Raw genomic sequence first — 14,698 nt, 5'->3', positions numbered from 1 at the left:
GAGATGAAGCTTTGAAAATAAAAATCCCTACAGATTTGATTGAATTTGGAATCCAGGTTTAGGATGAATCGATCAACGACGATGATTATGAAGATTGACGAGTCGGCGGTGGTGTTGTCACTGCTCAAATCGGATCTCCTGCCGATCGAAGATGTTCTATCGGAATTCAACTCTAAGTTGCAAAGCTCTAGTTACCTCGCCGTCTGCAATTCTCTTTCCATGTTGTTGCAGGCATGTGCTCGCGCCCCGCTATATCCATCTTCCTACTCTTTTTTGAACTTTCTCTCGATGCTCTGCTTCGTGTTCTCGTTTGTGTGGGCAACAATGAGTTTTTGGGGTTTTTGGATGTTTCACTCGAAGTATATGATTTGAATCTAGGGTTTTCTTTCGAGCTTTGGTTTCGTGTCTACAGAAAAAGAGATCTTTTTTTTTGCTTATATGGTTCGTATATTGAATTCGTGGATGATGGTATAGTGTTTCGTGTTATCTTTACTAGTTAGTGTTCATTTCGCTGTTTTACTCATTTTATACACAGGGGATAAATAATTCGAAGGTGATGGTAAAAGAGTTTTTTTTTTGAGTCGTGTTTACATTTGATAACCATTTCTGATATATCTTCTCAGATTGGGGGGTACTAATTCAGTGAAAGTTTGTTCATTTTCAGGATCAGAAGTTGCTTTTGGGTACTGAACGTCTAATTGCATTTGCTATCATATACAAGTGTTACTCTTCCCAGAAGCCATCTCTTAACCCGTTTTTATCTGAAATGATAAGTGTAAGCAGCCTTTTTTATACAGACTTCATCTACTCTTGTTGATTATCTCTTTATGTAATCAGTGTGCTGTTAATCTTGGAGAATTGTAGTGACTGATATAATTTTTGTTTTCAAAAGCATATTTAAGTGTTAAGCTTGGTAGGTTGTATAGGTCATTTGTTTCTTGTAGTGGCATGGTAGTTGAGAATGATGAGTTTCCATGTCTTTCCTCAGGCTTAATTTTATATAGTGATGTGTTTGGCCTCCTATAGATTGATTTTGGCAGTCATAGTTTGTGTCTTAGCATGAATGAGGTGTTCTCGTGTTAAAGAATAACAATATCTATGCATTTTGCAGGCTGCTTGTAATGAGCAATTGGAAAAGTCTGAGAGAGCATTTCTTCTCCACCTGTTACAATGGAATAGTTACAACAACGTGAAAGAGGTAGGATATAGCTGCACGTATAGCTGTTCCATGATCTGTTTGCCTACTTTATTTTTGCTATTCCATTATAATTCAAAACTTATGCATAAAGCTGTTATGCAATTCCCTTTATACATTTACTCTCTACTACTATTTTCCTTGGTGAGAACTTGTTTGCTGAGTTCACTTATCTTTTTCATAAACTAGTTCATCGCTCCAATCAGGCATATAATAAGCCTTATTCCATTTCTCATTTTTTCAAGTCCTGATTTATATAATCTTATGAGCTCCATGACCTGTAGATACTAAGTAAGTATTCATGATCAGTTAAACTAATTGTGGTTTGCTCCCTTGCAGATTCTCAAACAGTCAGCTGTTGATTATATCAGATCGTTTGATCCTTCTACTCATGTAAGAGCAGTTGACACATATATATCTTCTACTCCAATTATATATTCATTATAACTGTTACTCTATTAGGCCTAATATTACCTGGAGAACATTAAGAGAAACCTTTTCTGGTTAGTAATTTATATGGTGATGTTCTGTCAGGATTTTCCGGAACTAGGAGAGCTGCAACGAGAGTATGGCGACAAAGCCGATCCTGGACCATCTAGTCACATTTTTGCAGACTACTCCCTCAAAAACCTGTTGCATGATCCTGATGTTCCTCGTGGTTGCGATCCTAACTCTCCAGAGTATGTAACCTTTGAGTTAGGGACTTCTGTTTCTTTCTAGCTGTTATGTGGACTTACAGTTGAATCTGAACTACTTCTCCTAAGCTTCCAGTTTTCCTTTCAGATTAAATTTTGTTTTAATAATTCATGTGCCGAATTTAAGTTGAGTTTATGGATGATCTTTGAGTCAATAATCTTTTAGGTTCGATGTGCAACCTGGAGGGAATCCCAGAATTGGACTTGGTGATAGAGATGAGGTCCTGTCTGAATTATTGGGAAATTTCACAATGGAGGGATTACCTCCTAGGTGGATCCGTCCATGTCCACCAAGGTACCAAGTTCATCAGAGCGAGGTAAGGCTAAGATTAACCCATTATTCAACTGGTTTGGAAAATTCTCGAACTGACCTAAATGGTTTAAATTTATACAGTTGCTTTGGATTGATCCTGATAACAAGCACGAGCTTGTTTGGGACGATAAGATGTGTGCTGATACAAGCAGAGGTGCAACACTTAGAGACTTGCTGGTGAAGGGTTTAAAGGTGACGCTTTCACCTACAGAGCAAGAGGTATATTATTGCTCCTTACTTCTGGATATGTGCATATAGTCATACAAGTATTAAATATTTTATTGCTTATCTTGCTTTTACACTTTAAAAAGTGAGTTATATAGCAATGGGACAGTAACTACATATGCATACGTTTTAAAGGTAATAAGGATAGCCATTGTATGGCAGACATACTCATAGTTTTAAGAGAAAAGTCATGATATCATTTTTTTCCCTTTCTCGTTGGATATAAAGAAGGAAATGACTGCAGTAAGAGTTTATAGAAAATAACCATGCAATAGATAACTAGTGACTGTGATGATTTAATTGGTTTGAGTGAAGAAAGCCTTGCCCGTATTGATCCATTTTAAAAACCTAGATCTTTTGAGTGAAGAAAATAACAAATTTTATTCATTTACTGGCCAGGAAATCACCACAGAATTGACAAATGACCCAAAGCTTGTCTATCACTGTGGAATAACTCCACGGAAGCTGCCGGTAAGTGATTTTATTTTCTGGCAGATGCATTTTTTGTTACTCTCTTATCGTCTCGCCTATCATGTGATATTGTATCTTAATTTCAGCAATTAGTAGAACACAATCCTCAAATAGCAGTCGAGATTCTCACCAAGTTGATGAACTCCCCAGAGATTGTTGAGTAAGTCATCACCATATCAGTTCACCATCTACTTTCTATAAAAATTACAACTTTAAAAATGGGCTTCTGAGAATGCTTCTGCAGCTATTTTACAGCTCTAGTAAATATGGACATGAGCCTTCACTCAATGGAAGTTGTGAATAGGCTCACAACTGCAGTTGACCTTCCAAAGGAATTTTTACGGATGTACATCACTAATTGCATATCGTCTTGCGAGAACGCCAAGGTATTAAAATAAAGCTTTCTTTTGGTTTTTTCCTTTAGATATTTTAAACAAAGCTTTCTTTATTATTATTTTTTTTTTTATTTTTATTTTTTGTAAACCAAAACATAGCTTTCTATGCATAGCTATAAGTATAAGTATTAAAAAAGTTTGATTTCCAGTATGTTAGTATTTTTCTGTTTAGGTGGTTTGGTAATACTTAATAGTATAGTGATGTATTGTTTTCGATCTGTAGCAGCAAGACAAATACATGCAGAATAGGCTTGTACGGCTTGTTTGCGTCTTCTTGCAAAGCTTAATTCGTAACAACACCATCAACGGTATGCATGCATTCTATGTTTTCGACTGCTTGCTATCAGATTTGGCATTTTGCTTTGCTAAAAACACAAAGTTCAGTCGATACATTCGCAGAGGAAGCTGTACTCTGTAGTCTATCATTATGCTTTACAATTGTTGTAATATATGTTTTTTTGGGGTAAATGTAACAGTGAAGGATCTATTCATAGAAGTTCAAGCTTTCTGCATTGAGTTTTCTCGGATTCGAGAAGCAGCTGGTCTCTTCAGGCTTTTGAAAACATTGGAATGAATAATTTACTATTTCTTCTTCTTCTTCTTCTTCGCATCATCTTTGTCTCCATTTTATTTAATTATCTATTTTTGTAGCTAAAGAAAGTACCTATTTTTATATAATCTAAGACAGTTTCCGCTTTTTAGATTTTTTTTATTTCTCAATTTATTACATATGTTTTTTAAAACAAAAAAAAATTCTGGTTAGACTCCTGTTCTTAGGCTGCTAACAGTTAACCATAAACGGTTTAAACCGATAATACCAACCTGCTGGTTCTGATCCGGATTGGTTAAGGCTCTGGATAAAATGCCAAGTAACTTATTTTATGTTCAATGTACTATTGTATATATGGGTTACTATCAATGTCACATGTATAAAGAAATGTAACTATGTTTCGCAATATAAAGAAATGGTTTGAGTTTGAGCATAAAGGAATCAGTATGTCATCAAGTTTGCTTCATATAAAAGACACAATACAAGTATAATGCTTCGTCTTAAAGCTTTAATGTTGGTTGGTTCTGTAAACTAATCTTACTATGTATTAAAAAAAATAAAAAATTTTAAAAGGTGAAAACACAAACGAGGACCGAAGAAGAAATATTTCGTTTATAAAAAAAAATTGAAAATGAAAGCTTTCAACTTTGCGAAATTTTTGGTTCAGACAGAGTAATAGCAAATTTCTCGATCTCAGTCCATTAGGAATCAGAATAAAAGCCGAATTAATCGGGTTGAAGTAGAAGTAGCAGCTCCTCTTCTCCTCTCCATTGTTGTTGTTGGGTAAGAAACGCAAAGTTGAAAGCTTTTTTCTCCTTCAGTCACCCAATGTTGCCAATTGCTTCTTCTTCTTCTTCTTCTGATCTTTCCAGGTGAGTCAATAGAAGAAAATGGCGGTTCCTGTAGAGGAAGCAATCGCAGCTCTTTCCACATTCTCCTTGGAGGTAACTCCGATGTTCAAGATTTTTGTTAAATTTAGAAAATTGTTGGTTTCTCGACCATTTTGACTACATTTTTTTCTTTCTTGAGTTCAATTTTCAGAAGATTTGACTAGAAAGGAAAGGATTTGTTGTTTCTTCGTTTTTCCATCGCCTATTTTTTCTGCGGATCTTTGCCTATTTAGCTGTAAAAATACTAAAATAGGTTTCAACGAAATGTTGAAGAGGTTCTTGTGAAATTTGAAGTCACTGTAGCAATTTTTCTTGAAGCAGTTTTGAATTTTGTTATAGGATGAGCAACCAGAAGTCCAAGGACCGGCTGTGATGGTTTCAGCTGAAAGAGCAGCAACAGATAGTCCCATTGGTATGCTTCTCTCTTTACTTCCCTTTGTCTCTCACTCTTTTACCATAAAAAAGCCAATTAATCAAAATGTTTTTAAAAATAAATAAATGTGTAGAGTATAGTGATGTTGCAGCATACCGGTTGTCTCTCTCAGAAGACACGAAAGCTCTTAACCAGCTGGTATATGATTCTTCTTCATTTGCTTCATCTTATCAAGTCTGACTATATTATACTGTTTGATTGCGATATCTTTTTTTTTTGGTTTTTATTTTATGGGTCATCATTTCTTAGCGGGTGTGATCTTGTTATATTCGAATAATTTAACTAAAGTTTTTTACCAATTGTATGCAGAATACACTTGTACAAGAAGGAAAAGAGATGGCGTCAATTCTATACACATATAGAAGCTGTGTTAAAGCATTGCCTCAGGTCCTGGTGAAATCTATTACTGTACACTATTGCTTGTCTACTTTTAGACATTTAATTTGATTCAAAGTAGTTTTTGAACTACAAAGTATAATGCGAAAAGAAAAGCAAGACCTGCAAATTTCTCTGTTTAAATAACAGCGAATGGTAGAATTTACTGAAATAAGATCCAATATAGTACCTGCTGCTGAGTGTTCTTGTGTATAATACACATAACTTTACTTATGATGTACATGCAGCTTCCTGAATCGATGAAGCATAGTCAAGCGGATTTGTATCTAGAAACGTATCAAGTTTTGGACTTAGAAATGAGTCGTTTACGCGAAATCCAGAGATGGCAATCGTCGGCTTCAGCTAAAGTGCGGTGTAAATCCTTCCTCGTCCAACTCGTTTTATTGAAATTCATGTATCAGAAATAATGTGCCTATGTGCTCTATGTCTGTGCAGTTAGCTGCTGACATGCAGCGTTTTTCAAGACCTGAACGGCGCATCAATGGCCCCACAGTCACACATCTTTGGTGGGTTATAACTTTCCATTTATGTTTGGCGTAGATCCTCGGATGATTTATACTCATCCTGTATAAAACTCTACTGTGATTTTGCTTAATATAGGTCGATGCTAAAGTTGCTTGACGTCTTGGTTCAGCTAGATCATCTTAAAAATGCTAAAGCTAGCATTCCTAATGATTTCTCTTGGTATAAGAGGTGAAAGATATAATACTTTTATCCTTCCTTCTTTTTTTTTTTTCTTTTACAAATTGGACACTTCAATGTAGGTAGATCTATGGTTGGTACTAATCATTTCAGCTATTAAAGATTTATTTAAGAGTAGAATTAGTCTCCTAGAAGCTTTTTAATAGCTTCTGTTCTTAAGATAGTTTCACTCTTTTCAGAACATTCACTCAAGTCAGTGCGCAATGGCAAGATACAGATACTATGAGAGAAGAGTTAGATGACTTACAGGTGTTTGCATGGCTTGTTTATGCAATCAATTTTAAATGCCTTCCCTTGTGGTTTGTGGTAAATGAAAATGTGAGTTCTTATGCATGCAGATTTTCCTGAGCACAAGATGGGCTATTTTACTCAACCTGCATGTTGAGATGTTCCGTGTAAACAAGTATCCTTTTTTTCCAAACGTTTATTACCATTCTGTAGCTGTTAAAGGCATCATTATGGGTTTCTCTATTTGGGATACGCATGCTGCTCAATTCCATTGTGCTATTTGACTATATTGCAAGCTCTTGGATTCCTTAAAGGTAAAATCAGTGTGGAAGATATTCTCCAAGTTCTCATAGTCTTTATCGTGGAGTCTCTGGAGTTGGATTTTGCACTACTTTTTCCAGAGCGCTATATTCTTCTACGAGTTTTACCTGTTCTTGTCGTCTTAGCAACACCATCTGAGAAAGATACCGAGGCTTTATACAAGAGGGTAAAACTCAACAGATTAATAAACATTTTCAAGGTAGTAAAATTCATATTATACCTGTTTAAGTTTCGCATTCACAACCAATATACCTCAAAACCTTATTTCCAACTCGCTAATTGCATTTTTGTTATGTTTTCTCCGGTTATCAGAATGATCCTGTCATTCCTGCATTTCCAGATCTCCATCTTTCTCCTGCTGCAATTTTGAAAGAATTGTCGGTATACTTTCAAAAGTTTTCATCACAGACTCGCCTTCTGACCCTTCCAGCACCTCATGAGCTCCCTCCACGTGAAGCACTAGAATATCCTTTAATATTTTCACTGTCACTTGCCTTTTTAACTATTATCTGGATTACTGTAAACTGCACAAATGCTTTGAAAATTGCAAGCCTTTACATATTTTACGTATCAGAGACACTATTTGATAGTCAATCACATTGGAGCTCTCCGTGCTGAGCACGACGATTTCACAATCCGATTTGCTTCATCCATGAATCAGGTTCTCAAGCTATTTCTGTCCATGGAGCTCCAATTTTCTTGTTCTTATCTTGAGTCTCTAGGATTTTGTTCTCACTTGCTTTCATGCAGTTATTGCTGTTGAAGTCAAACGATGGAGCATATACCGAATGGTGCAGAGAGGTCAAAGGAAATATGTACGATATGGTTGTTGAAGGTTTCCAACTGTTAAGTAGATGGACAGCACGCATTTGGGAGCAATGTGCATGGAAATTCTCTCGCCCATGTAGGGATGCAGGAGAGACTCCGGAAGCCTCAGGATCATATTCTGATTACGAGAAGGTAATAACTTGTGAAACATTTTCTGAAAAGTTTATCTTTTATGGTAACATGTTTTTGATTCCTTTTTATAGGTGGTGAGGTTCAATTATACTGCAGAAGAAAGGAAAGCCTTGGTAGAACTTGTTGGCTATATAAAGAGCGTAGGATCGATGCTGCAACGCTGTGACACATTAGTTGCTGATGCTTTATGGGAGACAATACATGCCGAAGTTCAAGATTTTGTTCAGAACACGTTAGCCACAATGTTACGTACCACCTTCCGAAAGAAGAAAGATCTCTCAAGGTAAATTAGTTTTCCTTTATTTTCTTTCTATTTCAAGTCACATTTCCTTAAACTTAAGCGTCCCCATTATTAACTGTATCATATTTATGGTTTCATTTTCAGGATTCTTTCTGATATGCGGACACTTTCAGCTGACTGGATGGCAAATACCAGGCCCGAACATGAGATGCCATCTTCACAACATGGAAGTGATGAAAGCAGAGGGAATTTCTTTTATCCGAGGCCAGTTGCCCCAACAGCAGCACAGGTTTGGGTCTATTACACGATTATTTTAGGTACAACAACAGATGGTACGACCCAGTGCTTGAACTTCTTGCTGTTTTGTTTTTTCAGGTGCATTGCTTGCAGTTTTTGATATATGAGGTCGTCTCTGGTGGAAATCTGAGAAGACCTGGGGGATTCTTTGGAAATAATGGCTCTGAGATTCCTGTTAATGACTTAAAGCAATTAGAAACTTTTTTTTACAAGCTCAGCTTTTTCTTGCACATATTGGATTACTCAGGTAACACACATGCTTATATATATTTTTGGTTAGTTTATTGCCATATCAATATTTTTGTAAGCTGACTCCTTAACTTCTATTATGATTGCTGCAGCAAGTATTGGAATATTGACTGACCTGGGGTTCCTGTGGTTTAGAGAATTTTACCTGGAGTCTTCACGTGTTATTCAGGTACGCAGCGATATGAAAAGGTTATACACTTGTAACTATATTTTCTTCAGCCCTGACTTGTTCTTACAAATAGTTATTTGTTAACTACTGCAGTTCCCGATTGAGTGTTCACTACCATGGATGCTGATAGACTACATTCTGGAAGCCCAGAATTCAGGCCTTCTTGAGAGTGTTCTGCTGCCTTTTGACATTTATAATGACTCAGCTCAACAAGCTTTGGTTGTCCTGAGGCAGAGATTCCTCTACGATGAAATTGAAGCTGAGGTAATTAGAGTTCAATTCCGATCTCAACAACTATAAACCTATAGGTCTTCTTGAATAAAAAGGTTCTTTGAACAAACTTAAGTTTTTTTGTATCCTGTCTTCTTTCTGCAGGTGGACCATGGTTTTGATATATTTGTTTCAAGGCTCTCGGAGTCTATATTCACATATTACAAGAGTTGGTCAGCAAGGTACCTAACATGTTTATTTATTTATTCACCCCCTTCACTGTTAACTAATGAGGAGCTAAACCCTTTTGTCATCAATTGTTGAGCTCAACAGTGAGCTTCTTGATCCATCATTTCTCTTTGCCTTGGACAATGGTGAAAAGTTCTCCATCCAACCTGTGAGGTTTACTGCGTTATTTAAGATGACAAAAGTAAAGGTGAATATAATACTGCTTTCCTGTTATATAGAAAGTCACAATAGTTGAATCTTTAGCTCCATCTTATGATCTAACGTAGGATTAGATTATGTTTCAAACAGTGGTTCTAATTATGTGTGCCTTGGCATGTTTATACAATCATCTTACTGAGTTTTGTTGTGACATTCAGATACTAGGTAGAACAATTAATTTAAGAAGTTTGATCGCTCAGAGGATGAATAAAATCTTTAGAGAGAATCTGGAGTTTCTTTTTGACCGTTTTGAGTCCCAGGACCTATGTGCTGTAGTGGTAAGCTTATTTTTCTTTTCCACTTTCTTGATTCTGTATGTATTACCATTTCTTTGAAAAAGTGGATGCTCTCTTCAATTCCAGGAATTGGAGAAGCTGATAGATATCCTAAAGCACTCGCATGAATTGCTTTCAGAAGATCTTTCCATAGATCCTTTCAGCCTCATGTTAAATGAAATGCAAGAAAACATTTCTCTGGTCTCATTTTCAAGTCGACTTGCTACACAGGTCAGCCATACAAATTATAAGTCCTGAGCCTAATTTTGTCCCCTTTTCTGAATCTTCGATTTTTTTGTTGTTTTCTGCTAGATTTGGTCTGAGATGCAGAGTGATTTCCTACCAAACTTCATTCTTTGCAATACCACACAGCGATTTGTCCGTTCATCAAAAGTTCCTCCTACTCAGAAACCATCAGTGCCTTCTGCTAAGCCTAGTTTCTATTGTGGCACTCAAGTAAGGAGCAATCTCTTAAGCCATTTTTTTCTTAAGATTCATTCAGAAACAATCTTACAGACCCATTTTGTGTCTTTGGTCTCATTTTATATTTTTCATGTCATTATTTTTTTTTTCCTCTGGTAGGACTTAAATGCAGCTCATCAAAGTTTTGCACGATTGCATAGTGGTTTTTTTGGGATACCACATTTGTTTTCCATAGTTAAACTTCTTGGATCCAGATCATTGCCGTGGCTTATAAGAGCTTTGCTTGACCACATATCAAATAAGGTATTTGTACTTTTTGTATCATTTATTCTTTTTGTCTAGACACTAATTATACAAAGGAACCAGCTAAAATAGTTCTTTTTCTTAAAACTTTCAGATAACGACACTTGAGCCAATGATCTCTGGATTGCAAGAAGCATTGCCCAAGTCTATTGGATTGCTTTCTTTTGATGGTGGTGTTACAGGTTAATACCCAGTTGCAGTATTCTTGATTTGTCACGATTTTCTGTGATGTTATATATACTGATGATTTTGGCTGTTTCATTTAAAGGTTGTATGAAGCTTATACGAGAACAACTAAATTGGGGCAGTAAGTCAGAGCTCAAATCAGAAGTTCTACGAGGAATAAAGGAGATTGGAAGTGTGATATATACAATGGGACTTCTAGATATCGTATTGGTCAGTCTTATCTGACAGATTGTAAAGATTTAAAGCCAGAAATTCTTATGATATAGTCTAACACATGTTTATAATACTTTGTTACACAGAGAGAGGTAGACACAAAGCGTTTCATGCAAACAGCTCCATGGTTGGGATTGATCCCGGGTGCTGAAGGACAGATAGTTAATGCTCAAGACGGTGAAAGCCCTCTTGTCAATCTCTTAAAGTCAGCAACTTCTGCAGTTGTCTCAAGTCCCGGCTGTCTTAATCCAGCAGCGTTTTACACTATGTCCAAACAGGCAGAAGCTGCAGGTTAATTAAGAGCTGTAGCTATTCAGTCACCAGTTTCTTCTTTACTCTTTTTCTGTGACAAGAGTTTTAATCTTTTTGGTATTATATCATCTGTGCAGATCTTTTGTATAAGGCAAACATGAACGGTGGAAGCGTTCTTGAATACACACTTGCATTCACAAGTGCGTCGCTCGACAAATATTGTAGTAAATGGAGTGCTCCTCCAAAGACAGGCTTCATTGACATTACAACTTCAAAGGATTTTTACCGTATATACGGTGGTCTACAGATTGTAAGCCATACAAAAGCGCAAACCTTATTGAAACATCTTTTTTCAACCGCAACAACATTTCTCTCTCTTCTCAATTCTTATATAAAGTTTGCAATGAACTCAGGGATATCTGGAGGAGGTAGCAGCTCCACAATCAGCTCAACATGAAGTCCTAGGTGATTCGATAGCTTGGGGTGGTTGCACCATTATTTACTTGCTCGGCCAGCAACTTCACTTTGAGTTGTTTGATTTCTCGTACCAAGTACTCAATGTCTCTGAGGTTGAAACTGTCTCTGCTTCACATACTCATAAGAATCCTCAAAACCATCAGGTAGATTTTCCTTTCTCCATCTTCTCACTATATTGTTGTGCTGAATCCTCTCATTCTCCATTTGAATATCTTTTTTGCTTTTTTTAATGTGTAATAAAGGGATGGGAAGGTTTGTTGGAAGGGATGAAGAAAGCTCGGAGGCTGAACAACCATGTCTTCTCCATGCTTAAAGCTCGTTGTCCCCTAGAAGACAAAACGGCTTGTGCGATCAAACAGAGCGGCGCACCGCTGCCACGTGTCAGGTTTGAGAATACTGTATCTGCTTTCGAGACTCTACCTCAGAAAGGCACCGTTGGCTGATGCCCATGTGTGTATAGTAGAACACCAGATCACTTTTCTTCATAATAACCATGTTTGCACCTTTCTTTCTGAACAAGTAACCTGGAAAACTGTTTGTACCTACGGAGCTTTTTGTTTGTGTTACTGAAGATAAACACATTCAAAGATCCAAAATTCCAACTTGCAGATATGATTTTACTTTTTGTGTGACTAGAACATAATATTGAGTTTATTAAAACATAATATTCAAAAAACAACAAGATTCGTTTTCCGACATCTGGTCTTGAGAATTAGTAGTTGCTTTCCAGTTTCCACTAGGGTTTATCCACGATTTGGTGAAGATGTTTCATCTGATTGAGTGAGTAGTTGGTCTCTTCTTCTTCAGACCTTTTCCTTCTTTTGGTGCACGCTTTTTAATCTGCTTCCTACAGGCGACCCGGTTTAACCAAACGAATTGTAATTATAATTATTAATTAACGTGGACAGACGAAACTGTATAAATCATAAACCCGGTTTGACCAAACCGCGTTTATATAGAAAGAAGAAGAACCAAGAAATAAAGCAAAAAAGGAGTCGGCGAAATAGATATAAAATAGAGAGAGAGAAAGAGACGCCGAGGAAGGTGAGAAGATTTAATTTTGATTTCTCTTCAAAGTGCTAAAGGATTTACAAGAGAGATTTTTTTAGGGTTTTTGAGTATCTCGCTCGCTACGGTTTTACAGAGATTTCTTCTCCAATATGGTGAGTTTAGTTTTTTTTGCTCTTTTATCCTTGTAATCGATTGCGTTAATCGATTATTTGATTCATTTGCATGTTATTAGAGCTTTTGGGTAATCCAAGTTGTTAGCTTTGTTTTTGTGTTTGTAGCTAACTTCATGATCTGTGGAGTTTTTTTTGTTGTTTTCAAAGTTTTAGTCTTTTTAATGTATTTGGGTATATTGTTTCGTAGGATTCGATGGTGAATCAGAAGACTGTGTTGGCTGTGACGGATGATGTGGTGTTACCTGTTAGCTCTGTTCTTACTATCATGGAAGAGCTTGGAAAGGAGCCTTGTGATCCTCTGATTATTACTCAAGCATCCACAATTAGTAAATCTCTTTCTTCTCTGCTTATTTGTTTGACTGCTTAGTGCTTTGTTAAACAATTAGCATTTGTTTAATCTGTAATATATTATGTGTAGTTAGGAAGATTCGTGAGCAATTTTTAAAGCAGATAGATAGTGCTTTTCTCGGGTGACGACTTGCTAGGGTATTCGTTTGTGTCTTCTTCTCATTATGTTTGGACGATTGATCATTTTGCAGATCAGTTTCCTTTGGATTCTTCCTCAGTGGATGCTGTTTTAGCCATTTCCAAAACATCTGATTTTCCCAGTGACAAAATTTGTGGTGAGTTCTCAAGAATCTTGAAGCCTGGTGGCATAGTTTTTGTGTGCAAGAATTTGGACGGTGAAGCGGAGGAAATGCAACAGGTTTCTGTCGTGCATCTCTACTAGTCTATGTAATGGGGTTTAATTCACATCTTACTGATTAACCTTATGGCATCTTCATTGCAGACCATTCAAAGGAGAGTGACGTTGGCTGGTTTTCTGGAGCCGCAGTGTCTTGATTTGAAATCAATTAAGTTGTCTTCATTCAGTTTATCCTTTGGGGTGAGCAGTTTTACACGTCTTGTCTGTCTTCTTCTCTTTCTTTTAGTATCAGGAAACGATTCTTCTTTCCCGAAGACAAGAATCAAATCTAGAAAAGCTGGCCTTTAACATGAAGGATGAAAGATCTTCATTCTACTTATCTGTCAAATTTACATATATTTTCTCACTTTTCCTCATCGAATAACAGAGAAACATGTTGTTAAATGCAGATTAAGGCAAAGAAACCTTCTTGGAAGATTGGTTCATCATTTGCTCTCAAAAAGCCTGCAAAAGTTCTCTTAAAGGTTAATTTAGACGAGGACTCGGATCTTATTGATGAAGATTCTCTTTTAACAGAGGAGGACTTGAAGAAGCCACAGCTTCCTGCTGGTAATTAAAGTAAACCACATGATATTTGTTTATCCTTATTCATACCTTGTGTGTAAGATATCATGTATTTTTTTTTTTTGCAGCCAGCGGTTGTGAGACCACCAAAAAAGCTTGCAAGAACTGCGTCTGTGGTAGAGCTGAGATTGAGGAGAAAGCTGTGAAGCTGGGCCTCACAGAGGATCAAATTGAGAATCCACAATCATCATGTGGCAGCGTAAGCTTCTTTACCCATATCTTTTTCTGTATGCATTGGATTTTTGGTTCCACAAGACTGAAAATTTCAAAAACAATTCTTTCAGTGTGGGCTCGGTGATGCCTTCCGCTGCGGTACATGCCCTTACAAGGGTTTGCCACCTTTCAAATTAGGCGAGAAGGTAACTGATCATTTATATATATATATCACCATTGTAAAGTCTTGTAGATCCTAATAAGAATACACTTTACTCATGTAACTCTTTCTTCCTCTAGGTTTCCCTATCTCAAAACTTCCTTGAAGCTGACATATAAGCATGTGCGAGGCCAAAACATTTTGCTAATGGCAGAGTAGTTTCACTGTTTACTGTGTCCTTTCGTATAATTTGTTTGTTGGTACTTCTTATTTTGTCGCTCTAAAGGCTTTATAGAAAATTGTTGGTGTTACCTACAAAGCACACAAACCTTAGTATCAATGAAGAACAGTTTTGCATTTGGCTAAATAATTATTTGTGTTTGTCTGGCTTGGACCTTACTTTTGCAACTTTCAG

The 14,698-nt window shown here is 36.7% G+C and overlaps 3 protein-coding genes across 7 annotated transcripts; all 3 read left to right on the top strand.

Annotated features, from left to right (window-relative positions):
- Positions 1 to 8: 8 nt before the first annotated feature.
- Positions 9 to 3,893, top strand: LOC17881945 (CCR4-NOT transcription complex subunit 11). 4 transcript variants are annotated; one of them, XM_006287705.2, is made up of 12 exons: positions 9 to 231; positions 665 to 775; positions 1,112 to 1,198; positions 1,535 to 1,588; positions 1,730 to 1,875; positions 2,057 to 2,207; positions 2,285 to 2,422; positions 2,828 to 2,899; positions 2,986 to 3,059; positions 3,144 to 3,285; positions 3,521 to 3,602; positions 3,771 to 3,893. In XM_006287705.2, the coding sequence occupies exons 1-12, from the start codon at positions 64 to 66 to the stop codon at positions 3,866 to 3,868; spliced, it is 1,323 nt and encodes a 440-aa protein (XP_006287767.1). In that variant the 5' UTR covers positions 9 to 63; the 3' UTR covers positions 3,869 to 3,893. The 4 variants fall into 4 exon arrangements, 2 of the variants coding, with proteins under 2 accessions (XP_006287767.1, XP_023637536.1); XM_023781768.1 differs by having other exon boundaries at positions 3,518 to 3,602; XR_002833558.1 differs by lacking the exon at positions 3,771 to 3,893 and having other exon boundaries at positions 3,155 to 3,285.
- Positions 3,894 to 4,444: 551 nt separating this feature from the next.
- On the top strand, positions 4,445 to 12,156 carry LOC17884009 (protein PIR). The gene is made up of 31 exons (XM_006286847.2): positions 4,445 to 4,627; positions 4,717 to 4,788; positions 5,074 to 5,146; positions 5,241 to 5,305; positions 5,477 to 5,554; positions 5,791 to 5,910; positions 5,999 to 6,069; positions 6,164 to 6,256; positions 6,445 to 6,514; positions 6,604 to 6,668; positions 6,818 to 7,013; positions 7,127 to 7,278; positions 7,382 to 7,475; positions 7,565 to 7,774; positions 7,846 to 8,057; positions 8,160 to 8,304; positions 8,391 to 8,559; positions 8,654 to 8,730; positions 8,824 to 8,994; positions 9,106 to 9,182; positions 9,274 to 9,376; positions 9,546 to 9,665; positions 9,750 to 9,893; positions 9,975 to 10,118; positions 10,245 to 10,388; positions 10,483 to 10,570; positions 10,657 to 10,784; positions 10,874 to 11,078; positions 11,177 to 11,349; positions 11,453 to 11,659; positions 11,759 to 12,156. The coding sequence occupies exons 2-31, from the start codon at positions 4,735 to 4,737 to the stop codon at positions 11,957 to 11,959; spliced, it is 3,849 nt and encodes a 1,282-aa protein (XP_006286909.1). The 5' UTR covers positions 4,445 to 4,627; positions 4,717 to 4,734; the 3' UTR covers positions 11,960 to 12,156.
- Positions 12,157 to 12,524: 368 nt separating this feature from the next.
- Positions 12,525 to 14,682, top strand: LOC17883621 (anamorsin homolog). 2 transcript variants are annotated; one of them, XM_023780810.1, is made up of 9 exons: positions 12,525 to 12,560; positions 12,626 to 12,679; positions 12,888 to 13,026; positions 13,240 to 13,406; positions 13,491 to 13,586; positions 13,796 to 13,955; positions 14,039 to 14,169; positions 14,255 to 14,329; positions 14,424 to 14,682. In XM_023780810.1, exons 2-9 carry the CDS (start codon positions 12,677 to 12,679, stop codon positions 14,460 to 14,462), a joined length of 810 nt encoding a protein of 269 aa, XP_023636578.1. In that variant the 5' UTR covers positions 12,525 to 12,560; positions 12,626 to 12,676; the 3' UTR covers positions 14,463 to 14,682. The 2 variants fall into 2 exon arrangements, with proteins under 2 accessions (XP_023636578.1, XP_023636577.1); XM_023780809.1 differs by having other exon boundaries at positions 12,544 to 12,679.
- The last annotated feature ends 16 nt before the right edge of the window (positions 14,683 to 14,698 follow it).

This window comes from Capsella rubella, unplaced genomic scaffold (genome assembly GCF_000375325.1).
Source record: "Capsella rubella cultivar Monte Gargano unplaced genomic scaffold, Caprub1_0 scaffold_6, whole genome shotgun sequence".
Classification (NCBI taxonomy): domain Eukaryota; kingdom Viridiplantae; phylum Streptophyta; class Magnoliopsida; order Brassicales; family Brassicaceae; genus Capsella; species Capsella rubella.
Note: the sequence above shows the minus strand (reverse complement) of the source record. Positions and strands in the feature narration are given on the sequence as shown.